Source organism: Anabrus simplex, chromosome 10 (assembly GCF_040414725.1).
Source record: "Anabrus simplex isolate iqAnaSimp1 chromosome 10, ASM4041472v1, whole genome shotgun sequence".
Lineage (NCBI taxonomy): Eukaryota > Metazoa > Arthropoda > Insecta > Orthoptera > Tettigoniidae > Anabrus > Anabrus simplex.
In genome coordinates, this window is record NC_090274.1 from 44642001 (window position 1) to 44668067 (window position 26067).

General features: G+C 39.1%; 2 protein-coding genes across 2 annotated transcripts in view; one reads left to right on the plus strand and one right to left on the minus strand.

Annotated features, from left to right (window-relative positions):
- LOC136882423 (beta-glucuronidase) overlaps positions 1-12227 on the plus strand; it is a 156174-nt gene extending 143947 nt beyond the window's left edge. Inside the window, exon 13 of the mRNA XM_067155067.2 lies at positions 12148-12227. Within this exon, the coding sequence (XP_067011168.2) occupies positions 12148-12170 (23 nt within the window). The 3' untranslated portion in view covers positions 12171-12227. The remainder of the gene's footprint in view (positions 1-12147) is intronic.
- The window catches only part of thoc5 (THO complex 5), a 75027-nt gene that overhangs the window by 27636 nt on the left and 21324 nt on the right, over positions 1-26067 (minus strand). The window contains exons 5-7 of the mRNA XM_068229527.1: positions 24701-24833; positions 22040-22146; positions 11245-11365 (exon numbers count right to left, since the gene is read on the minus strand). Of these exons, the coding sequence (XP_068085628.1) occupies positions 11245-11365; positions 22040-22146; positions 24701-24833 (361 nt within the window). The remainder of the gene's footprint in view (positions 1-11244; positions 11366-22039; positions 22147-24700; positions 24834-26067) is intronic.

Here is a 26067-nt window from a genome sequence, read left to right on the forward strand (position 1 = left end):
TAATAGGACTTGTACAATGTCATTTTTGTTTTCATGGGTATTTGCTCATCCCACAGCAGGTGTCTTACCTGGGGCCTATTCCACAAAAGTATGGTCTTGTACATTACAAGTTACTAGTGTGGGTTCTTGTAATGTATGGAGTTGTACATTTCTGTTCCACAAAAGATTGATAGTCTCTTGTATATTACCAGTGAATTGTTACAAGTTTCACAAGTGACGACATATCAATAAACATACTACGTCATAGCATGAATCAGCTGTTTATTTTCGTATTCCATTCGTTGAATTAGGTTATGCTTGCCTCATTTATCGTAATATCGTATTTTACTGTAACTTACGCAGCAAAGATTGAAAGAACTAATATTCCTGTGAATTTTTTAATGCTACGATGTTATTTTTCAGTTTATTTCTTTGATGATAGGAAATTACTCCATTATTATCACCCATTCTGTTCTTCCGCGATCCTCGCGTATGTTCTACGAGAGTCTAACATACCTATAATACCTTGGTCTGTCATTAGGAATCAGATGCCGCTAATAACGATATTCGGCCGCCAAACTTAATTGTTACGAAATTGCAAAACTCTGCATGAATTGTTAAAATGATGTCAAGAGAAACAAAGTTATTCATTTTGAAGGAAATAGAAGGTAGGAATGATATTCGTTTCGGTGGATTCAGCGAGAGTCTGAAAAAACAAGACAAAATAAATGGTTGGATGGAAATATTTGACTTGGGAAAAGCTCATGGAGCTTTTGAAGGGAAAAGTTGGACGTATGTAAGAGATATTCTGCTCATTAATGATTCCAGGAATGTCCTTCTTGGAATATGTTTTTTTCAGTATTTTCAGGCCAACAAACAATTTGAGGAAATTTTATATCATTTATTGCAACTACCACAGACTGAAGATTTTGCCATCCCAAGCATATCTGCAGTACCATGGTACTGACCACCATTTCCTAGCCAATGTAATGTTGTTAGTAAATGTTGTTTAGCAGAGAGAGATTTATTTCTGTTCGTAGGATATTTTAAGCTATGGCCAATATCTATCAAAAGTTCTTCCACTATATTGTGCTTAACCTAAAACGTTCATTGTATTCAAATACAGTGTTAAACTGGAAGTTTATTCTTTCCCTGTACAGACGATAGTTTTCATTTTCATCACCATCACTATCACTACTGCTAGACCACATATTTATCAAAATGTATCCAAAATAAGCATATTTAAATAGCACTAGTACATTTATATATTATTGTCCTTTCACTGGTAGAGAATTCTTCTCAATTCGCTAGTAAGTTACAAGTACTAGTACTTTTGTGGAACACGCCTATAAAAATTCACTAGTAATTTGTAAGTATGGAGTAGTAAAGTACAACTGTAGAAAATTCTTTTGTGGAACAGAAACTCTGGTATTTGTACAAGTTACTAGAGAATTTACTTGTAATGTACAAGACCATACTTTTGTGGAACAGGCCCCTGGTGGTAGAATTGTGTTGCCTTATTGATTCGATTGTTCACCTCATGTTTTGCTAGGTTGTCATTTGATATAACGCTACCCAAGTATTTGAAAACTGGAACGCTGTAATAATAATAATAATAATAATAATAATAATAATAATAATAATTTTTTTTTTTTTTTACGAGGGATTGTGGAAAATCTTCAAAAAGACACTTGTGAAGGGTCCGCACTCCACAAGTGTGTGGGATTCTTACCCACTAAAAACCACACACCCTTTTCCCACGATGTGTATCATCACCCCGGAACCGCTCTCGCATTACTTCAGGGTGATATCGTGCTTTGTCTTTCAGACGTCTTCTTTCTTCATTTCTCCTTTACGAACGTTCGTATGCTTCCAAATCCTTCTTCTTCTGACGAAGGACATTCTCCACGTACACTGCCACGCGATCCCAGGATTCCTGGTTTCGCAGCATCACCGAAATAATATTATCTGCTGTCAATTCTCCTATTTCAGTTTCCACACATCTTCTCTGAATCGTCCAATGGCCGCATACAAAAAAGGTGTGAAATACGTCATCAATGTCATCACAGTATATGCATGCTGCGTCATTCGCTCTGCCCACTTTATGCAGGAATTTCCGGAAATATCCATGCCCTGTTAGAAGCTGCGTGAGGTAGTAATTTACTTCACCATGGGGCCTTTCAACCCAGATATCCAAGCGTGGTATCAATCGCTTGGTCCATTTGCCTCGAGGGTCACTTTCCCATCTGAGTTGCCATCGCCTCATCCGTTGACTGAAGGCACGCTTCTTTGCACATTTCTTTCCCAGCTCTCCTTGGGTTCGCCAGATTTCATGTCGCTCCAATGCAAGTAGGTCTATTGGGGCTATTGCTGCCACCGTGAGGATTGCAGGCTCGGAGACCGTGCGGTATGCGCATGCAATACGTAAAGCCGCTCTCCGTTGTACGGCAGCTATCCTTCTCCGATACCAAGCGAATCTCAAGGATTCAGCCCAGATTTCAGAGCCATATAAGAGCACTGACTGAACCGTCGACATGAGAAGACGTCGTTTGCTGGATTTCGGACCTTTAATATTTCCCATTAGTCTGCTAAGTGCAGTCATGTATTTTACTGCCTTGTCTGTCGTTCTCTGAATATGATTCCAGAATGTGAGCTTGGAGTCAAGTGTCACTCCTAGATATTTTGTGCTCGCAGATGTTTCAATCACTAACTCTCCAACAGTCATTGGTACAAGAGTTTCAATCCTTTTCCTCGTCAGAAGAACTATCTCCGTTTTGTGTTCGGCTAATGTTAGACTGTGGTTCATCATCCATTCTTTTATGCGCCGCATCACCTGGTTCAGTTTGATTTGAGCCATTTCAACATTACGAGCTACTATCAAGGCGGCCACATCATCGGCGTAGCCCACAAGCTTCGTGTCCTCTGGCATCTCCAAACGTAACAAGCCATCGTACATTATGTTCCAAAGATCTGGACCAAGGATCGATCCCTGCGCTGCACCAGCCGTCAGGCGTTTTGTCTTTTCTCCATCTTCCGTATCATACAACAGAGTGCGATCTTTGAAGTAATCTCTCATTATGCGCATAAGATATTGTGGTAGCTTGAAAGTTTCCTCAAGAGCTACCAACATGTCGCTCCATCTTGCCGAATTGAAGGCATTTTTCACATCCAGGGTCACAAGAAGTGTCAATTTACGGGAATGATGATTGCCCATTTGTGCCCTTTCTGCTGTATTCACCACCTCCCACACTGCATCCAGCGTCGAGTGTCCCCTCCGAAATCCATGTTGGCGAACAGATAGATCCCCTGCTAGTTGAACTGCTGAGAGGATTCTGGGCTGCAGAAGTTTCTCCAGGCCTTTTCCGGCTGTGTCCAGCATACATAAAGGTCTATAACCGCCAAGTTTTCCTTTGCTGATCAGAACCAAACGAGCCATTTTCCATCGGGGACTAAAAACACCCGTTTGCAGGCAATGATTGTACATATTCAGCAACAGTTCTGGACATAGTTCTGCTATTATCTTTAACACTTCTGTAGGTATACCATCTGGTCCTGGAGTTTTCTTGTTTCTAAGAGAGCTAATAGCTCTATTCAGCTCTTCTACAGTGAAGAGGGGTATGTCATCCAGTTCTTTTTCGTCATCACAGTCAATCCTCTCTGGATGGTCTGGGAATAGTGTATCCACAATTTGTTTAATTGTTTGCGGATCCGCACTCGGGGTTGAAAATGTCCCGAGTTTCTTCATTACAATCTTATAACCTTGTCCCCATGGATCATCTTCTACTTCTTTAGCCAGTGCCCACCATTTATCGGCTTTACTTTTTCTGATTGCATTACGGAGTTCCTTCTTCGCTGACTTGTACTCCGCTGTGACTGAGGTATTCTCTTGACTGCCTCTCATCCTCTGAGCCCTGCGTCGAAGTCGCAGACAATTCTTTCTCAGTTCAGCAATCTCTTCGGTCCACCAGTACGCTGGGCGCTTGCTATTTCGCGGCCTCCTTCGGGGCATTGAGGCGTTGCATGCTTGATGGATTAGCTGCATAGTGAGTTCAACACATACACCAGCTGCTTCTTTCCCTCTATGAGTAGAACATTTTTCAGTTATGTTCTCCATTCCATTCCGTATTACATCAATGAACGTTTCCTTGTCAATACCGGCTACGTTCCACCGTGCTGGTCTGCGCAAGATGTTTCTTTCTTGAGGAGATTCTTGAAGAAGTCGAAAGATGATATATTGGTGATCGCTCCCCGTATAGTTCTCAATCACTTGCCATTCAGAAATCTTAGGCATAATATCCTCTGATGAAAAGGTTACATCCGGTATTGTTCCCTGGCATCCTGGCCGTCGGAATGTTGGCACATTTCCAATGTTGTTGACCACCAAACCCGTTCTGGCTGCCATCTCCATTATACGACGTCCTCTGGAGTCTGTTTGTGGCATGCCCCATTCCAACGCTTGAGCATTTACGTCACCAGCGACCACTAGTTTTTTTTCCATTCTGCGTATTACATCCTCAAGACCATCAATTTTCATCTGAAAGTTGGAAACAGATTCATTTGGCGTAAAATAACAGCTTACAATAGTGATTCCCCCAGTCTGTACCCAAACAAAACCGTCATCGCATCCATGCTGTGTTACTGGGACTTTTCCTAGATCTGGTATCCAAATTGCAGCTGTTCCGAGGTTATCCACAAACCACCCTGGATGGTCCCTCTCTTGATATGGTTCGCTAATAATAACGATGTCTACTTCCATCTCGTAAATCAGCTGTGTCATAAGATCGTTAGCTGTTTGACTCCTGTGCATGTTTGCTTGAAGTATTCGCATCATTTACTGTGACTTTTTGCTTTCTCCAGAGCTTCACGAAATATTGCACATGCTCCCGATCCAGGAATGTGATTTCGTTTAGCTTCATTAACACCCTTGTCTGTACAAAGCATACATCGTGGATTGTTCTTTTTACAGTCTACTGCCTTGTGGTCAGATTCTCCACTTAAAACAGAGCTTACTTCTGTCGGGACCTGTGCAGTTTTTTGCCAGATGACCATATGATAGGCATCGGAAGCAGCGAGGTAACATGGTTCTAGCTCTTACTCTGCAGTATAGCCATCCTATCTTAATTCTTCCTGCTTCCAGTAATTTCTGAGCGTCCTCGTCTTTGGTTTCGAAGATGGCAAGTTTCTGTCCCCAGCTGTTTGGTTTCGAGACCGATATTTTAAGTTCTCCATGGGGATTTCCGGAATCTCGTCTTACAGCTTCCTCCACGTCTGCGGCGGTAGTGACGCCATCCATGTCTCGAATCTCCAGTGTAGTTCGGGGGATTAACGCCTTTACATCGCCATCACGTCCGAGGGCATCTCTCAGAGAATTACTGAATACCTCCCTATTTTCAATCTTAGTTGTTTTGTTGAATTTAATAAGGACAGCTCCAGCTCTTGTTTTACGGATGGATCGAATGCCTGTTCCACTGTCTTCAGGCTTCACCCTGTTCCTGATATCCTTCAAAACATCAGCGAAAGTCTTACCGTTCATCGGTTTGATAATTACGGCTTCTGTACGACTCCTAGATTTAGATTGAGGTCGTTTCCCACTTTCGCTAAGCACTGTAGTTTCAGGATCATTACTGGCCTGTTTCGTTGGAATATCTTCGTGCTTCCTATCCTCGCTCTTCTTCTTTCTTTTCTTCTCTGACAGAAACGTCTCCCATTTTCCTTGATCTTCCTCTTCCGAGTCATTTGTCACTAGTGATGTGTTGGACAATTCCTTATTCTCCATGGTAATTGGTCTCTGCTTTTGTTCTTCTGCAGATTTCTTCCACAACATCCTGCATGCTGCTCCAGCCTCTAAAGCTTCTTCCAGCTTCATGAGGCCATTCTTTATTTCCGTTTTGAGATTTTTGAGAGGAATAGCCATTATGTTCTTTAACAGTGATCTTGCTGTCTCAAGATGCACCTCTTCTTTGTATTGATTATCCATTATCTGCCGACTAATATCATCAATCAGATTTAGGTCAATACTCCTACCATTTCGGCCATTGTGAATACTTTCCCTTGATACACCAGGGAGCTCCACTGTATCACACAGAATGTCTGCTTCTGCCATCATGCCAATGTGAGAGTCTAGCTGGCCGTGTCTAGAGTCAATGATGATGATGATGATAATAATAATAATAATAATAATAATAATAATAATAATAATAATAATAATAATAATAATAATAATAATAATAATAATTTGGCGTAGGGATGTGGCGACCCCATCGCCCAGTGGGAAACCACTGCAATCAGCTACCCGAGTATTGGCGGGAAAACCATAACATATGCGGAGTATGGAGGAAATGCCTACTCCCAGTCCTGAACAACTAGGATGAACTTGTAGCACTTCATTCATCACCAATTCATACTTCATTAATCACCTTTCCAGATCACATCTGGAATTGTAAAGCCTGACCTTGGTCAGAAATGTTTCGATCGAAAGATCAGACAATCAATGATGATGAGTCTTCTAATGAATAAATCCACCGGTGTGGACAAACAACAACAAGGATCTGCACAAAGACACCACTCGGAATCGGTGGGGTGTCAAGTAGAAGACCTAGGCGAATCGGAGCGCCTGGAAGCCCAACAGACAATTGACAGACAGCTGACAGACAGTGGACTAACCCAACAATGTAAGAAGAGACTTAAGTTCAACAAATCAGGAAAATTTTCATACTTTGCAACATTAAACATTAATTCACTAAGTAAGGTGGGCAAGTTGAAACATTTAACTGATGTGATGGACCAACATAGGATTTTAATAATGGCTTTACAAGAACTTAGGAACACAGACCAGGACCCAATTGAATCAGGAGGTTATCGTCTCTACAAAGGACCTCCAGGAGAAAGAGTAATGAAGAATGTCCCTCAATTTGGTGTAGGTTTTCTTGTTCATAGTAGCATAATAGACTCAATTGAAGAATTTTCTTCAAAATTTTCGAGGATGGCACTTCTAACAATTAAAGTAGGGAATAAAACTTATACTTTAATAAATGTCCATGCACCAACAAATGACAAAAACAATAAAGATAGAGAAGGAGTTGAAAACTTTTGGGAGGAACTTGATTACATATTAGCGAAGATCCCTGATGAGCATATAAAAATCTTACTTGGAGATTTCAATGCTAAAATAGGCAGAGAAAAGAAGTATCGCACAGTTGTAGGAAAATGGCCAGCTCATAAATTAACGAACAAAAATGGCCAAAGATTAATTGAACTTTGTGCAGATCATAGACTCGTTTTGGAAACCACCAGATTCATGAGGCGACCACATAAACTTATGACATGGAAATGCCCTAACGTAAAATTGGGAGAGTTTCAGATTGATCATGTTGCCATGGATAAAGATTATCATAAAGAAATTTATAATGTCAGAGTCCTCCGTGGGGTAGACATTGACTCGGATCATTATATCTCAAAAATAAAAATCAAGTTAACACCAAAAAGGAAACACAAACATAATCATCTCAAAGCAAGGAGAAATTATGATCCCAGTTACTTAATAAATAATAAAATATATTTAGAGAGATCCAAAACACCTTTAAATGACAAATTAGAGACAATGATCAACAAACTTAAAACCATAGCTGAAGAAATTGCCCCAATCAAAAGGAGAAAGAAACATGCGTGGTGGAACGAGGAATGTGACAAAGCAATTCAAGCAAGACACAAGGCATGGATAAATGATCAACAGAGGAAAACGGAAAAATCTCGAGAAGAACTAATTAATGCCAGAAGACAAACAGCTAAAGAAATTAGGACAATTAAAAGGAATTATCAAAAGGAAATGCTTAGCACTATAGAAGAAACATTCAATCAGCATAAAACAAGAGACTATTACAAAACATTCAAGCAATATCAATCTAAATTTACCCCTCCCACACTTATGTTAAGAAATAAAAATGGTAAAATGGCACACAATAATCAGGATAATGCTAACATTCTTGCAGAATACTTTAAAGAGTTACTTAATTGTGAGGATCCTGTGGAACATTTAGAATTTGATCCTAACCCAAAAAATAAAACTCCATTACAAAAGATTATACCACCAGTTTACAATGAAGTGAAAACGGCAATTAATGCACTTAAAAACTACAAAGCAGCAGGAGAGAATCAAATAGTAGCAGAAATATGGAAGAATGCTAATGATCAGACTATTCAAAACCTACATAAATACATCATTGATATTTGGAACACGGAGAAGCTTCCTGAGGAATGGAATACAGCGATAATCCACCCGCTGCACAAGAAAGGTGATCGCTCCGATCCAAATAATTATCGGGGGATATCCTTACTTGATATTACATACAAGATTTTATCCAAGATTATATACACAAGAATCCAAGAACAAACTCGACCAAGAACTTGGAGAATATCAGGGAGGATTTCGACCAGGTAGAAGCTGTCCAGATCAAATCATTAGTTTAAAATGGATAATGAAGCACCAAAGAGTTCGAAGTAAGGGTCTGGTCATCACGTTTGTAGATTTTAAAAAAGCATACGACAGTATTCATCGTGACTCATTATTAAAAAGCCTTAAAGAATTTGGCTTACATCAAAAACTTGTTAACCTCATTAATATGACTTTTAAAAATACGAAGGCAAAAGTTAAATTTAGAGGTGAATTATCAGAATCATTCACTATAAGAACTGGACTTCGACAAGGAGACGGACTTTCACCATTGTTATTTAATTGTGCATTGGAGAAGGTTATGCGTGAATGGAACAAGAAATGCCAACCAACTATCAAGATCGGTAGAAATATTAAACTCAACTGCCTTGCTTTTGCGGACGATTTAGCATTACTTGCAAATACAATAGAAGAGGCTAAATTTCAAATTGAACAACTAGAAATTATAGCTAAAAAAATGGGATTACAAATTTCATTTGAAAAAACAGAAATGATGCCAACTTTTAAAGTTGATTTACCAGTTATTCAGCTGAACAGTAATAAAGAGATTAAAATTGTTCAGAAATTCAAATATCTTGGGGAAATAATAACATGGAACACAAATGAAAAAGAAGCAATAGAACACAGAACAACTAAATTTAAACAAGCACAAAGACTTACCTGGCCAACCTATAAAAAAAAATCTCTTTCGATAAACGCTAAGCTGAAACACTATAATTCCATAGTTAAACCAGAGGCAACCTATGCTAGTGAAACTTTATTCAAATTAAATGTAAAATCTACAACAGACAAATTACAGAAAACTGAGAGAAGAATTCTTAGAACAATTATTAATAAAAAACACCAAGTTGATGGACAGTGGAGATTGTTGCCTAACAACACTGTCTATCGTGAATGTGAATCAATAATATCTACAATGCGTAAAAGAAGAATTTCCTTTTTCTGTCACATATCAAGATTAGCAGACACCAGGATATTGAAACAACTATTCGATTACTTTTTGAAGAATAAAATCAATAATAATTGGTTCAAAGAAGTTCAGGACGATTTGGAAGAATTGGGTATAACTCGGCAACAAATCAAAGACAGAAAAGAGAAGAGGATTTTGAAGAACAAAAGCATAAGTCTCAAACTAAAAGCAGTTGAACGGAAACAATATACTATATCGGACACACAAAGGGCTTCCAGGTCGGAGAGGATGAAAAAGTTCTGGGAGAAGAAGAAGAAGAAATTAACTCAAATGTATTGATTTCAGTGCTCCAATGTGGGCGTAAAATATGTAAATAATAATAATAATAATAATAATAATAATAATAATAATAATAATAATAATAATAATAATAATAATGATGCTATTTGCTTTACGTCCCACTAAATACTTTTTCGGTGTTCGGAGACGCCGAGGTGCCGGAATTTAGTCCCGCAGCAGTTCTTTTACGTGCCAGTAAATCTACTGACACGAGGCTGACGTATCTGAGTATCTTCAAATACCACCGGACTGAGCCAGGATCAAACCTGCCAAGTTGGGGTCAGAAGGCCAGTGTCTCAACCGCCTGCAAATCTCCTAATATCCTCAATGCAGTTCATGGAATTGTACAGCTATGGATATTGTGCAGATCACAATAGCTTGCTCACGTAAAGTAATTGTAGCACCATTCAATGATACTGTTTTTATAGGGTTCCATAGTGATGAATATAACACAACTGTAAATCTTCAAGATCTTAATAAGCACTCTGCTGGTTGTGACGAAGTGGATGTTGGAAACATCTGTGAGTGGCAAACAGTGAAACACGTGAATCAGAATTTGAAGCTAAGCGCCACAGAAATTGTGAGCACGGCAAACAGAGTATGCGCACTAGAGGAAGAGGGTGATAAGAGGCGATCTAAGGAATCCCTTGTTGCTCACACCGAGGCATCAATACATATCAATACATTGTTGGCATGTGCAGAACAAAACTACTCCTATTACATAGACCTATCACTACAGAAATGAGGACTATCCAAAGGAAAAGATGTAAATGATAAAGTGAACCAGAAAAAAAAAAAATGGACAACTACTTCCCAAAAGCAAACAGAGTGTGAAATAATGTTCAGCAAGTCATATGTTACTCGTAAAAAGAGAGTTAATTTCAGGTTAACCAAGCTACTGTATGTCTGCATAATCGAGTTTGTTGTATTTATTTTAAACATTTTGAAAGTAAATCTGTACAAAATTTAATAATGTCAGTTAAGAACACTTATTGCAACATTTATTTCATCACACGGTACTTCTGGAAGCACTTGTTGGGATGGAGTCCTGGGTTTCTTGGACCAGTTCCACAGAAAAATCATATTTACCCTACTGTACTAACTCCTCTGTATGAACATATGGCATCATTCTTTATTTTCTTGTTTCCTAGAGCATCAAGGATGTATGACTTCTGGCTGAGATAACATCAAATCAATCTATCACCACCGATCTGCATTAAGGGCTGTCTAGGTAGCAGATTCCCTATCAATTACTTAACTAGTCTTTACTTACATGATTTGAAAGCAGTTGGAAATTTATCGAACATCTCCCTTAATAAATTATTCTAATCCCTTATTCCTCTTCCTAAAACACATATTTGCTCCAATTTGCCCTCATGAATTACAACTTAATCTTCACATTATGATCTTTCCTACTTCCATTCAAACTTATTTGTCCATTAATGCCATTCAATGACGTCTCTCATCCAGCAGCAGGGAACATACCCGCTTAGTCAAACAGCTGATCTTACATCCACGTGTTCCCAGCTGAAATCAATAAATTAAAACAGTGAGATAATAAACCTACCTTTTAATTTAATCACAATTTCAACAGTGAGGGGATGTTTCATGAGCAGTTTCTTCTTGCGTTCCACCAATCGGTCTGACCGAGACATCTTACGGTGATGGCGCTGGCTCTCCCCAGCCTCCTGCATTATAAGACCAACATAAATTTTAACAGTGCTTTTTACAATCATAAATTATAATTTTTCAAATCTAATATCTTCTGTGGAATTTTAACTCTAATGCTCAACATCTTCAACTGATGTTAAGTGTTAACAGTGCTGTTAAGCAGTCTTAACACACAATTTTACAAAACACTTTCTAAGGGATTGTTTCAACATATCTTATATCATGTTACAGGAAGTATAGGATAAGAAGAAAGACAGATGAATACAGGACAAGGGAAGAATTAAAGATATCTTTTAGTGTTTCTCTTTCTTCTTCTTCTTCCCACAATGACCTGTCATTGTGTATTTTCTGTACTGTATTTTTTTTTTACACAAGTTGCTTTACTTCGCACCAACACTGATAGGTTTATATGGCAATGATGGAATAGGAATGGGCTAGGAGTGGGAAGGAAGTGGGCGTGGCCTTAATTAAGGTACAGCCCCAGCATTTGCCTGGTGTGAAAATGGGAAACCACGGAAACCGTCTTCAAGGGTTCAAACCCACTATCACCCGAATTGCAAGCTCACAGCAGTGGGCCCCTAACCACTCAGCCAACTCACTCAGTTACTTATTTTAATTAATTCCTCTCTCTCTCTCTCTTTCTTGCATTTGATTTGCACTTGTTTGTTCTGTTCCATCACTTACATTGACCTACTGGGTTCCTTTTCTCTTTCTGTATTTGTCCTATTCTTTTTGTCTTTCCCTTTTTTTCCTTTGTTTATCTGGCTTTCTTCTTTCACATCAAGACTAGATCTGTTAGGATGGCCCCTCAATGAGTGTTGAAGCCTGCCTTCCCGATGACACTAAACGAGCTCAACGTGAGTTGAGAAGGAGATGGATGTAGAAGAACTGGAATTGATGAGGGGCGTATCGATCTATCTGAAGACAGCAGTGTATGGAGATTGTCCTTGTGGATGACGAATGTGCAACTGATGCCATCACCACTCTATCCAACCTTAATCAAATTGACCCACACTTCAAGTTTACACTGGAATCAGAAAACTATAAAAATCTCAAGTATTTAGATCTAAAGATCATCAGACAACCTGGTTCATTGAGCTATAAGATTTTTAAAAAACCAATGCAAAACGCTAACACAATCCATCAAGATTCCACACACCCACATGCCCATAAATGTGCAGCATACCACAGTATGATATACTGTGCTTTAAGCATCCTACTGTCTAAAAAAAGAACTTAAAAACGAATTAAACACCATTTGCAGTATAGCTACAACTAAGGGTTACAACAGCTCCTTTATAGAGAAAATCATTAATGAAAATAGACACCAACCTTCAACCACCTTAACAAAATAAATAACAACAATTTTTTATCTACTTTACGTTTAATAATAAACAAGTCTACCAAATCAGAAACATATTTAAAAAGCATGGCATTAAAACAGCCTTCAAAACTTGTAACAGAAACACAGGTACGAAGCATGTTTTTTAAGTAAGGTCAGTTTTGTTGTAGACACTAGTAGTTCGCGCGCATATCGCAACGAGCATGTGCGTCGTGAACTGGCATGCCTCGGGAACAAATGTGCTCAGTTTCAGCTCTGTAGCTAACCTGTACGGTTCTGTTCTGTGCTTTCAAAATGTTTAAGACTATCAACTCGCCCGCTGCGTGTGAGGTTAGGTCAGTGATACGATTTTTGTCAGCAAGGAACCTGTCTACTGCAGAAATTCGACAGATTTGCAAAGTGATACTGTTATGAGGGTAAGCAAAGTGCATAAGTGGGTACGACAATTCAAAGATGGCCGTGACAACGTCCATGATGAGGACCGCTCCGGTCGCCCTTCTTTGATTACAGACGATTTGGTGGTTCAGTTGAAGCGAAAATTCGTAAGAACAGGCGCTTCACAATAACAGGTATCTCAAATGAATTTCCTGACATGTCGAGATCAGTGCTTTACAACATTGTTTCTGAACACCTAAAGTTTAGGAAACTGTGCTCCCATTGGGTCCCAAAACTCCTAACAGAGGACCACAAAAACCAAAGATTTGAGTGTGCGATGAAGTTCTCTGTGTTAGGATTACGATTTGTAGGAATTATGGTTTAATTGTAATCAATGATAAAGGGTCTTAGATAATACAGAGATTTTGCTTATGAGATTATTATCGCTGATGAAGAGAATACCCATTTCTCGAAACATGTACGACCGATGATTGATTAAATTAACAATGTTATAATAACATGAACAACTAGGATGAACTTGTAGCACTTCATTCATCACCAATTCATACTTCATTAATCACCTTTCCAGATCACATCTGGAATTGTAAAGCCTGACCTTGGTCAGAAATGTTTCGATCGAAAGATCAGACAATCAATGATGATGAGTCTTCTAATGAATAAATCCACCGGTGTGGACAAACAACAACAAGGATCTGCACAAAGACACCACTCGGAATCGGTGGGGTGTCAAGTAGAAGACCTAGGCGAATCGGAGCGCCTGGAAGCCCAACAGACAATTGACAGACAGCTGACAGACAGTGGACTAACCCAACAATGTAAGAAGAGACTTAAGTTCAACAAATCAGGAAAATTTTCATACTTTGCAACATTAAACATTAATTCACTAAGTAAGGTGGGCAAGTTGAAACATTTAACTGATGTGATGGACCAACATAGGATTTTAATAATGGCTTTACAAGAACTTAGGAACACAGACCAGGACCCAATTGAATCAGGAGGTTATCGTCTCTACAAAGGACCTCCAGGAGAAAGAGTAATGAAGAATGTCCCTCAATTTGGTGTAGGTTTTCTTGTTCATAGTAGCATAATAGACTCAATTGAAGAATTTTCTTCAAAATTTTCGAGGATGGCACTTCTAACAATTAAAGTAGGGAATAAAACTTATACTTTAATAAATGTCCATGCACCAACAAATGACAAAAACAATAAAGATAGAGAAGGAGTTGAAAACTTTTGGGAGGAACTTGATTACATATTAGCGAAGATCCCTGATGAGCATATAAAAATCTTACTTGGAGATTTCAATGCTAAAATAGGCAGAGAAAAGAAGTATCGCACAGTTGTAGGAAAATGGCCAGCTCATAAATTAACGAACAAAAATGGCCAAAGATTAATTGAACTTTGTGCAGATCATAGACTCGTTTTGGAAACCACCAGATTCATGAGGCGACCACATAAACTTATGACATGGAAATGCCCTAACGTAAAATTGGGAGAGTTTCAGATTGATCATGTTGCCATGGATAAAGATTATCATAAAGAAATTTATAATGTCAGAGTCCTCCGTGGGGTAGACATTGACTCGGATCATTATATCTCAAAAATAAAAATCAAGTTAACACCAAAAAGGAAACACAAACATAATCATCTCAAAGCAAGGAGAAATTATGATCCCAGTTACTTAATAAATAATAAAATATATTTAGAGAGATCCAAAACACCTTTAAATGACAAATTAGAGACAATGATCAACAAACTTAAAACCATAGCTGAAGAAATTGCCCCAATCAAAAGGAGAAAGAAACATGCGTGGTGGAACGAGGAATGTGACAAAGCAATTCAAGCAAGACACAAGGCATGGATAAATGATCAACAGAGGAAAACGGAAAAATCTCGAGAAGAACTAATTAATGCCAGAAGACAAACAGCTAAAGAAATTAGGACAATTAAAAGGAATTATCAAAAGGAAATGCTTAGCACTATAGAAGAAACATTCAATCAGCATAAAACAAGAGACTATTACAAAACATTCAAGCAATATCAATCTAAATTTACCCCTCCCACACTTATGTTAAGAAATAAAAATGGTAAAATGGCACACAATAATCAGGATAATGCTAACATTCTTGCAGAATACTTTAAAGAGTTACTTAATTGTGAGGATCCTGTGGAACATTTAGAATTTGATCCTAACCCAAAAAATAAAACTCCATTACAAAAGATTATACCACCAGTTTACAATGAAGTGAAAACGGCAATTAATGCACTTAAAAACTACAAAGCAGCAGGAGAGAATCAAATAGTAGCAGAAATATGGAAGAATGCTAATGATCAGACTATTCAAAACCTACATAAATACATCATTGATATTTGGAACACGGAGAAGCTTCCTGAGGAATGGAATACAGCGATAATCCACCCGCTGCACAAGAAAGGTGATCGCTCCGATTCAAATAATTATCGGGGGATATCCTTACTTGATATTACATACAAGATTTTATCCAAGATTATATACACAAGAATCCAAGAACAACTCGACCAAGAACTTGGAGAATATCAGGGAGGATTTCGACCAGGTAGAAGCTGTCCAGATCAAATCATTAGTTTAAAATGGATAATGAAGCACCAAAGAGTTCGAAGTAAGGGTCTGGTCATCACGTTTGTAGATTTTAAAAAAGCATACGACAGTATTCATCGTGACTCATTATTAAAAAGCCTTAAAGAATTTGGCTTACATCAAAAACTTGTTAACCTCATTAATATGACTTTTAAAAATACGAAGGCAAAAGTTAAATTTAGAGGTGAATTATCAGAATCATTCACTATAAGAACTGGACTTCGACAAGGAGACGGACTTTCACCATTGTTATTTAATTGTGCATTGGAGAAGGTTATGCGTGAATGGAACAAGAAATGCCAACCAACTATCAAGATCGGTAGAAATATTAAACTCAACTGCCTTGCTTTTGCGGACGATTTAGCATTACTTGCAAATACAATAGAAGAGGCTAAATTTCAAATTGAACAACTAGAAATTATAGCTAAAAAAATGGGATTACAAATTTCATTTGAAAAAACAGAAATGATGCCAACTTTTAAAGTTGATTTACCAGTTATTCAGCTGAACAGTAATAAAGAGATTAAAATTGTTCAGAAATTCAAATATCTTGGGGAAATAATAACATGGAACACAAATGAAAAAGAAGCAATAGAACACAGAACAACTAAATTTAAACAAGCACAAAGACTTACCTGGCCAACCTATAAAAAAAAATCTCTTTCGATAAACGCTAAGCTGAAACACTATAATTCCATAGTTAAACCAGAGGCAACCTATGCTAGTGAAACTTTATTCAAATTAAATGTAAAATCTACAACAGACAAATTACAGAAAACTGAGAGAAGAATATTTAGAACAATTATTAATAAAAAACACCAAGTTGATGGACAGTGGAGATTGTTGCCTAACAACATTGTCTATCGTGAATGTGAATCAATAATATCTACAATGCGTAAAAGAAGAATTTCCTTTTTCTGTCACATATCAAGATTAGCAGACACCAGGATATTGAAACAACTATTCGATTACTTTTTGAAGAATAAAATCAATAATAATTGGTTCAAAGAAGTTCAGGACGATTTGGAAGAATTGGGTATAACTCGGCAACAAATCAAAGACAGAAAAGAGAAGAGGATTTTGAAGAACAAAAGCATAAGTCTCAAACTAAAAGCAGTTGAACGGAAACAATATACTATATCGGACACACAAAGGGCTTCCAGGTCGAAGAGGATGAAAAAGTTCTGGGAGAAGAAGAAGAAGAAATTAACTCAAATGTATTGATTTCAGTGCTCCAATGTGGGCGTAAAATATGTAAATAAATAAATAATAAATATTAACAAGGCGGACCCATCGACACGCCATATAGGTGAACTGCATGTCTATCAGGATGGGGCCCTTCCTGTGAAGAATTCTAATACATACCTGCCAACTTTTAGAAACAAAAAATAGGAAGATTTTTAATTATTGTATTTTGTCACATATATTTCACCACAGTCTACGTGAAAATAGGTCAGGATAAAAGGCATACATATCTACAGTTAAAATGCGAATTGACCACTAAATTTAAAATCTTAAACTAAGAAAACATAAAACTGGTTACACGAAAATGTACCTAATCACTCTCATTTATGACACATACAAATAATATTTGTCATATCGACACACACACAACAAAATGCATAATACCGTATTTTCTCGCGTAATTAACACACTTTTTTGACGAAAAATACAGGCGAAAACTTAGAATGCGTAAATTATTCAAGGAATTCAGATCTTTACAAATTATTTACAATTCATTTACATTTAAAAGATACATTAAATATAATATAAACACAACTGGTTCAACTCATTTGCGGTTATACTCATATAGCGTGAAATTCCGGCGTGAGATTTTTTTCTGAATAGTCAAAATAGGGTACATCAGGTAAGTTAGACACGTGGGTTTGAAGTACCGACACTAGAAAATATTGTTCTTATTAGGAGCTGAAAATACGACCTGAATGGCATACCGGCAGGAAAAGAAAACTATCCCACACGAGAAGGGCCGGGCATCGAAGGAGGGACCCTGCTACATTACCCCAAACCGTTCGTATCCAATCTTGTACGAGTGACGTGTCCATCCACCCTTTCTCTTGAATACGAACGTGGATCACTCGCGGAAATTTTGTTTTAGGCATTGTTTTTCGTTTTATAACAATGTAAGGTGCAAGCTTTCTGCAATCAGCTGTTACAGCAAGCATTGCAGTACCGGTACATCGTTGTTTTTTGCTTCCGATAGCGCGTACGATAACACTGTATGTTCCTTTCTTATCGACTTTGTGACATATGGAAACTGATTGGCGTCTGACCTGCGGTTCCTATAAGGGAGATCAAATATTCCTTCACTTCACGCTTCTCAATCACAAAGCGATGAAAATGGTTGAAATCATTCGTCATTTTTTGACATAATGTTGTTGTTCGTCGAAGAGAAAGTCCATTTCTCTTCATAAAATTAATCAAGCCTCGGCTAACCTTTAAATCCGAGACATTGATTCCACGTGCCGCGGCTATTTCTCATTCTTTAAAATACAGCATTTCGTGAGAAACGGCTTATCCAACATTACGTAACAAAATCATATATTTAAGCAGATAATCCTCTACTTGCGGAAACTTGCCGCTTTTTCGAAAGCGAAATGCTTTGCGAGACTTGTTGGCCGCTGTTACCGCGGTAGTGCACGTTTCATTTGGACACTGAATACTTGCTGCCCGCTGCTCTATTCCCGTATGTTTTGACGTAACTGATCACCGCGAGTTTGTATGATGCAGTATTACTCCAATACTGTGGACTGACAAACAATTTTGAGATCACAGAATGTCTCGTACCCGAAACACTCGTAAAACTAGTGCAGTGGGATTTCCTGACGGCTAATAACAGCACGTTGCCCTGCGTTTGGAATGCCCGCTTCGCGATAGGAAGCCTGCTACTTGAGTAGTTGACACCTTTATTTCAAAACGCATCCGGAGCTGAGTGATGGATGTTCGAAGTTGTGGGTGCGTCAAATACGTGAACATTTCTTTTTCTCCACTTGGGACCCAAAATTATTGGGATGCGTAAATTATGCAAGGGCGTTAATTACGCGAGAAAATACGGTAGTTTCCTTTATCAGACGGTAAAATGAACGGAAATTTATAGGTATCTCTGAATACTTGGAGATAACGTTTGTTACATTTTTTGGCCATAACGAGAAAAGAAAATGCCAGAAACTGTCACCGACACGAACCCCTTTAAAAACATTCAACTCATTAAAATTACGCTCTTAAAAACGCGAAACTACCACATACAAAACAATTCAATGTGTCCCATACATTATTAACATACCGGTACGACTTTGACAGAGGGGGGGGGAAAGCATAAAAATGCAAGAAAAAACGCATGCCTATAACTCCGACTAAACTACGCACAGAAACGATGTTAACAACGTGCGAACAACACAATAACAAACTCATTCTTTCGTCCTGATTAACTGAGTCATTAGCGCGCGCTAGCCTCTTGCTTAAGGCGGGTACAGACATGCGCGCCTAACTCTGTAACGTAACCACATCGCGCGCCAAGGTTAAACGGGGCAATGTTACGCACAGCGGTTGCGAGGTAAACTTTTCTACCCCGCGCCGCAGGTCGTAACGCGTAACCTACCAGCGTTCCGCCAGTTGAGACAATGCAGCTTTGAAAGATGGACATAGCTGCAGCAGCCTATGTTTATTTACATTATGCAACCAAACGGAAACGAAGTATTCATTAGAACGGCGTTTCAATTACCGGTATCAACTGTGCCGAGCACGTAGAGTGGTGGAAAATGTGTTCGGTATTGTGCCGGCTGTCTTTCGAGTACTTCGAAAGCCAATGCTGCTACAGCCTGACAGGGCTGAATTGATTGTGATGGCAGTGAGTCATCTACACAATTTCTTAAGACGAAGCCCTGACTCGCTCAATCTTTACAATCCACCTGGGACATTAGATCATGAAACGGACAATTACAAGCTCATCGGTGAAAGCGATAAGAGGCGAGTTAGCACAATTTCTCCAACATGAGGGACAGATTCCATGGTAAGATAAATTACGCGTGAATATTTTCGTGAAATTCGCATGCTATAGGATATGAACAGTTTGCTGTTACTCTACAACCTGTTAAATAGTCCAAACATATAGTGGACCTAGCCACAAAAACGTAGATTTACACGTTCAAGTGTGCAGTGAAGAAACAACCATTAAATATACACGGTGATCCATATTAGCCTCTACCATTCTTGATCTCTGATAACTACTCACTCCAAAAAATGAACACAGGTGCAATCAATTATGAACTTACATAGTGTTATCAACAGCATTACGCAATTAGAAAATCTTTTATAAGAAACCTTTTTGAAAATTTTTTATGTGTGTTGAAGAATCAAAAACCGGAAAATAAATGTGTTATTAGTTTCACTTAAAAATTTTTTACTCTTCATTTATTATGTGTTTACTTTGCAGTAAACATGAAGTGCTTAAACCATCTCGCGGCTTTCCCATCGGAACTGCAGACTCTTAAAAGCAAACCATGTGCTCTGATACACCTCGTCAGTTGCTGAAAATGAAACAATGCATATATTCCAACATCGTAATATAGTACCGTACACACTGTTTAAAGCGGAAAGCTTAAGAATGCGTCGTCGCATTTAAAGTCTGATGCCATACTTTATAAGTAATATTACATAGTTTTATTTATACGCACCTGACCCTGTTCCCATGCTGTTCTTTATTTTGCCTTTCTCCCTTCGGAGTGAAGGAAGCAAGGACGTCATTTTCTTCCGGCATTCCTCGGCCGTTGTTCAGTTCCGTCGCCAGCTCCTCCCATGCATCATTCCTTAAAATTTTGTTGAAATGCCTGGGATGGCTAGCTAGTCACAAAATTTCCTTAGCTCTGTACATTTCAATAAAATGCAGTGTGTTTTGCTCGATCCACTCCATGTTTACTGATCAAGCAGACAGAGGCAAATGCATGTTACGCGCCGAGGTCCTGTGTACGTCCAAGCTTGCTGTAACATCCGAGCACGCAGCTCTTTGATGTGACGCGGTAAAACCGACAAGCAGTGGAACGCAGCGAACCTCGTTCCGTATCGTTCATGTTGCGGGCTAAGGTTGCGCGACGAAGTTACGCAGTACCGCCCAGACAGGAGCGCGACGCGGTTGCGTTACGATGTTCTGTTGCAAGTCTGGACGCGCCTTTACAGGACGATCGCCGCCCCGAATCCCCAGCTGTATCAAGCGCACACGCTGCTGTGGTGAGCGGGAAACACGATACACGAAGGCGACGGACGAAACACTCACGAAATAAAGTATCAAATAAATACGCTTGAAAATGAGGTTTCGTAAATTACACAAGCACGTATCGTCGAAGAAGAGTATTGGTCTTACTAGAGGTTATATTAGTCGAAAATCGGAAGAAGTAAATATAAATCGGAAAATCGCAAGACGAGTTAAAAACCGGAAAGTTTCCGGGTAAATCGGAAGGGTTGGCAGGTATGCTAATGCTGGAGATGGCACACACACTGGAATTAATCAGTGAAAGTTAAAATCCCCAACCCAGACAGGAAACAAACCCGAGATGGTGGTGGTGGTGATTATTGTTTTAAGAGGAAGTACAACTAGGCAACCATCCTATATATAACACCAATCAGAGGGAAAAATGGAAGGGATCCGACACTTCGAAAAATGAAGATATCGGCCAAAGGAAGACAAGGGCCACGAAGGGCGTGAAAATGAAAGACTCCCTAGCCCTCGCAAACCTAATAGCGTCGGGGTCGGAAAAGAACAAGAGTTGACCAAGGGAGGTCAGATAGGATAGATGAAAGTGAGGAGCCTGGCACAAGTAAGTGGAAGGAATGCCAGGACTCAGCTGAGGGCCCCGTGGTCGCCAACCCACGCTCCATAGTTCAGAGCCCCTGGGGTATCACAAACCCGAGACCCCCTGGATCAAAGGCCAGCACATTAACCATTTAGCCATAGAGATGGACACCAATTCTGCCAATGAAGCTCGAAAGTAGGAACAAGCGCCTTGGAGGCTGAAAGATGTAGAAGAACCAAGACTGATGATATGATGGAGCCCATTTCATGTGTTTTCGTGCTTGTACTTAGTCTTTCTTTCTGTTGCTCCCTTCACCTCTCCCGCACAATGAACTGTCACTGTATTATTCTAGCAAGAGCTGCTGTCCAAGTTCTATATGTGGCTTCAGAAGTTTACTTAAGAGATCCACATTTTGAATCAGTGTATTCATGATGATGATATAAAATATATCAGTATCTGCACATTCAAGGTGTAAAGACAGACAAGCCAATTATTTTAATAATATCTTGGTAAAACTAGCAGAATTAAGTACCTCTTGATCTGAATCTGATTCGACAACAGCAGCAGATTCCTCTGTCGACTCTTTCAGCAGTCTTGCTTCCTCTTCATCACCGGTCACGGAAACAGTCATCAGGCGATCTAAGTAAAAGCAGTAGGAAAACTAATTTAAAAATCTACTTATGGTAACTTCAAATAATAACTTACTGTGATTACACAGAAGACACTTCATTTTTTAAAGCAAAAAAAGAAAATGTGGCAGGTCTTAAATGTAAATATTTTAAAACTCACGACACCAAACACATAATATATTTCAAAACACATTACAAGACCATTTATAATTCCACTTATAAAACACTGTTATGAACCATTAGGCCCGCATATCAATGTTCCAAGTGATATATCTAATATTTTCTTATCCTCCTCTTTAAAATACACAGTCCAAAAAAATTAGGGGAACATGTTTTTGAACGCATGCCATGCTCCACAAAACAATACCTCACACCCAGATGTATTACCAACTACATCTTTATTCTGTACCATTGAAGTATACAAAAGAACATCGATTGATTCGTGTCCATTTTCAGAACACAAATGGAAATGGGGCGAAACCAAAGTGATAACAGTCCTCCAGGGTGGATTTTTATCACAGTTGGAAAGCTTCAGTTTGGCGTACGTCCTCCACGAGCATTTAGCACAGCTTGGCACCTACGCAGCATACTCCGTATAAGTCGACGGAGGTCACGTTGCGGTATCAGGTCCCATTCTTCAACGAGAGCCTGTTTGAGGTCTTGGACAGTCTGTGGTGGAACAGGATGCCCACGAACACTCTTGTCAAGCCTATTCCACACATGCTGGATGGGATTAAGGTCGGAACTCTGCTGGGCATTCCATCTCTTGAATGTCCAGTTCTTGGAAGACAGCTCTGGTAATGTGCGCTACATGAGCCCTGGCATTGTCGTGCATATGTACGAATTCAGGGCCAACACCATATGCAGCAACCACCACTTGCTGTAGCAGTATCTGCTCGATGTACCTAGCAGTGGTAAGATTACCACGGACGACGACAAGATCCATACGGCCATTAATACTGACGCCACTCCACATCATCACAGAACCTTGTCCAAATCGGTCGCCTTCCTGGACAACATTTGGCATGTATTGCTCACCACGGCATCTCCATACATGTTGACATCCATCACGCTGTGTCAGGAGAAATCTGGACTCGTCTGTGAACAACACAGATCTCCATTGGCGAAGTTGCCAGTTGACATGTGTACGGGCAAACAGAAGGCGAGCTGCGCAATGTTGCTGCATTAAACGGGGCACTCGAACAGGACATCTAGGTCATAAGTACACTTCTCTTAACCAGTTCCTTACTGTCTGGTCAGACACCATGACTCCAGTGACCCTCTCTTGAGGTCTTATTGCAGTTCTCTGGCAGTTGCTAAACGACGCCCCAACGCACAGATGGTCAGATACTGGTTATCCTGCATGCACGACCTTGTCCAACCCCCCTTGTGAAATGGTCTGTCTCATTGTAGCGATTCCACAAGCGGTGAATAAGTGACGGAGAGACATTGAGATCCACACCAACACAACGAAAAGTCCATCCTTCCTGGATCAAAGTGATGGCCCTTGCGACTTGAACCTCGTTAAGATATCTCATGAAATGTGCTGGTTGACGTACAACGTGCTCAAACTACTACAGTAGTCTGCGTACTTCACAACGGCACACCGCTATTCACTTTGTTTTGAGGAGTCACCTGACAGTTTAATGCATGGCTACGCCTACAGATGGAGTATAACTTCGATTTGACATACCCTGAGTAGCTAAGGTCTCAAGGTATGCTGTACGACCATAGGAATCCCATCTACCAAATTATCGTTCACATACCAGACGTTACAAAACATGTGCCCCTTACTTCTTTGAACTGCGTATCTCCGACTGCACCCTATGAAACAATCTGGTACATTTTTGTGGACTGTAATTTTTCTTTTTGATCTCACCAAAGCTTAATCATAGTTGATTGAACTACGAATTCGCCACATCCAGCCCACATACCATTTCTGTGAATGAACTTGAGAACAATCAATTTAAAATCACTGTAAAGCTTGTATGTCTATCCAACTCATGACAGCACACAAATTTAACTGGTGATCACTTCACACACATTTACTACCAAAATAGGAAACTATAATTATCCTGTACTGACGAAGGCTGTAGTAGTGAGGGTTGACCCACTCTTAAGGATATGGAGGAGTTAGTTACTGTTACTCTTTCACCAGGTGTAAAGAATGCACCATTCATTGTCAATATACATTTTCATAAGAACATCAGCACACCAAAATATCAACTACTCATATACACAAATAAAGACAGGGCTGGACATGATTAAAATTCACAATTTACAGGAGGAAAATACAACAGTTTCACAGGGTAAATATTACATAATATGGACTAAACTGAAAATCATGAAAAATAGAGGTGGTGGTGCAGAATGCCTAATGAGTTTTTGATACTGCCTCACTGGCAATGAAGTAGAAATATTTCTGTATTTCATTTAGGAGGGTTCAATATGAGAGTCCTTTATTCTTCAAAAAATTAGAGATGGACTCTTATATGCAAGTAAATAAGCACACACACACAATAAAATGTACACAGTCTAAGAAACACACACATAAAAACACTTACCACAAGCTTCTCGATATGCATCCGCTTGTACATAAAGTACATAGAGTGGTTTGGGGAGGAGATAGGCAACCTGGTGCTGCTTGCGGATCTTGTCAAGTGGAAGACCCAAGTAATCTTGAAGGGGCTTTGTCACCTGTTAACAATTACGATAGCAATCAAACACTACTAGAACAAGGAATTTAGTGGTGATGATGATTACAGTTTTAAGAGGAAGTATAACTGGGCAATCAGTGTAAAGAAAGGAAGAGTTCTAATAATGACAGTTAGAATTAGAGAATACTTTACCGTTGGTAATTTCATTCTTCACCAGATGGCTCACTGTGTGCAAGCTTTCTGAGTGAGACGTAACAATGCCATCTTAGCTCCAATTATGATGTTCCTGCTCAATTGTGTGTCATTATGTCCTCACGGACAGACGCGTTTTCTTTTCTGGGGACATGAAGCAGTCTCCACGGAACATTAGGAATTTCTCATTGGCCCAAAAGCTGCATCATTATTATTATTATTATTGGTTTTATGTACCACTAACTACTTTGACGGTTTTCAGAGATGGCCACCAAGACGTCAGAAATGTTGTCCCTCAGGAGTTCTTTTACATGCTGGTAAAATCCACCAACATGAGGCTGGCATATCTGAGCACCTTTAAATACCATTGGACTAAGCCTCAATCAACTCTCCAAACTTCAGAACACTCAACCCAGCCAATAAACAGAAATCACACAATGAAGGTGCAAAAAAAGTACATTTAGATTCATACAAATTTTCATTTCCAAATTTTGAAATTATTCCCAAAGTAGTAGAATTTCTCTTTATCCTAAACAAAATGATTATGATGTAAATATGATTCTTTGCTTGGGTTAGTTGGATTGAGCTTTCTATACCTTCAGAATACATTTGGTTCATTGAAAACACACTGCATAGTGTTAACTTTGTCAACAATTTTCAGGAAACAGTTTTTAGTTATCACAGAGGTGCCAATCTTTGAAGTGGGTTTTCAGCAATCACACCCCTCTTCAGAACATTTTTTAAGTCAAATCCAAAGTATCCTCTTACCTTCTCAATAATGACACCACCTCTGCCCTTCCCAACAGCAATCTATTCTAAAGTATTTCACATTACACAATAACATTTTTCACATTACCATTTAGTTCTGAAACATTCTTTGTAGCCTGTTTCGCACCCAGCAGCTGCTTTTCAGTGTGGATTTTCTTGAAGCAACCTTCCCCGTGATGCCATTTTCGCCTCTGAACCATAAGCGATTCCAGTGTAGATATGCTTAATGTAGGCCTGAATTCCCTCTGATTTTTCCTATCAACACTGAAAACTCCTTCTGTGGGAGAGTTACTGTCAGGCAGACTTAACACTAC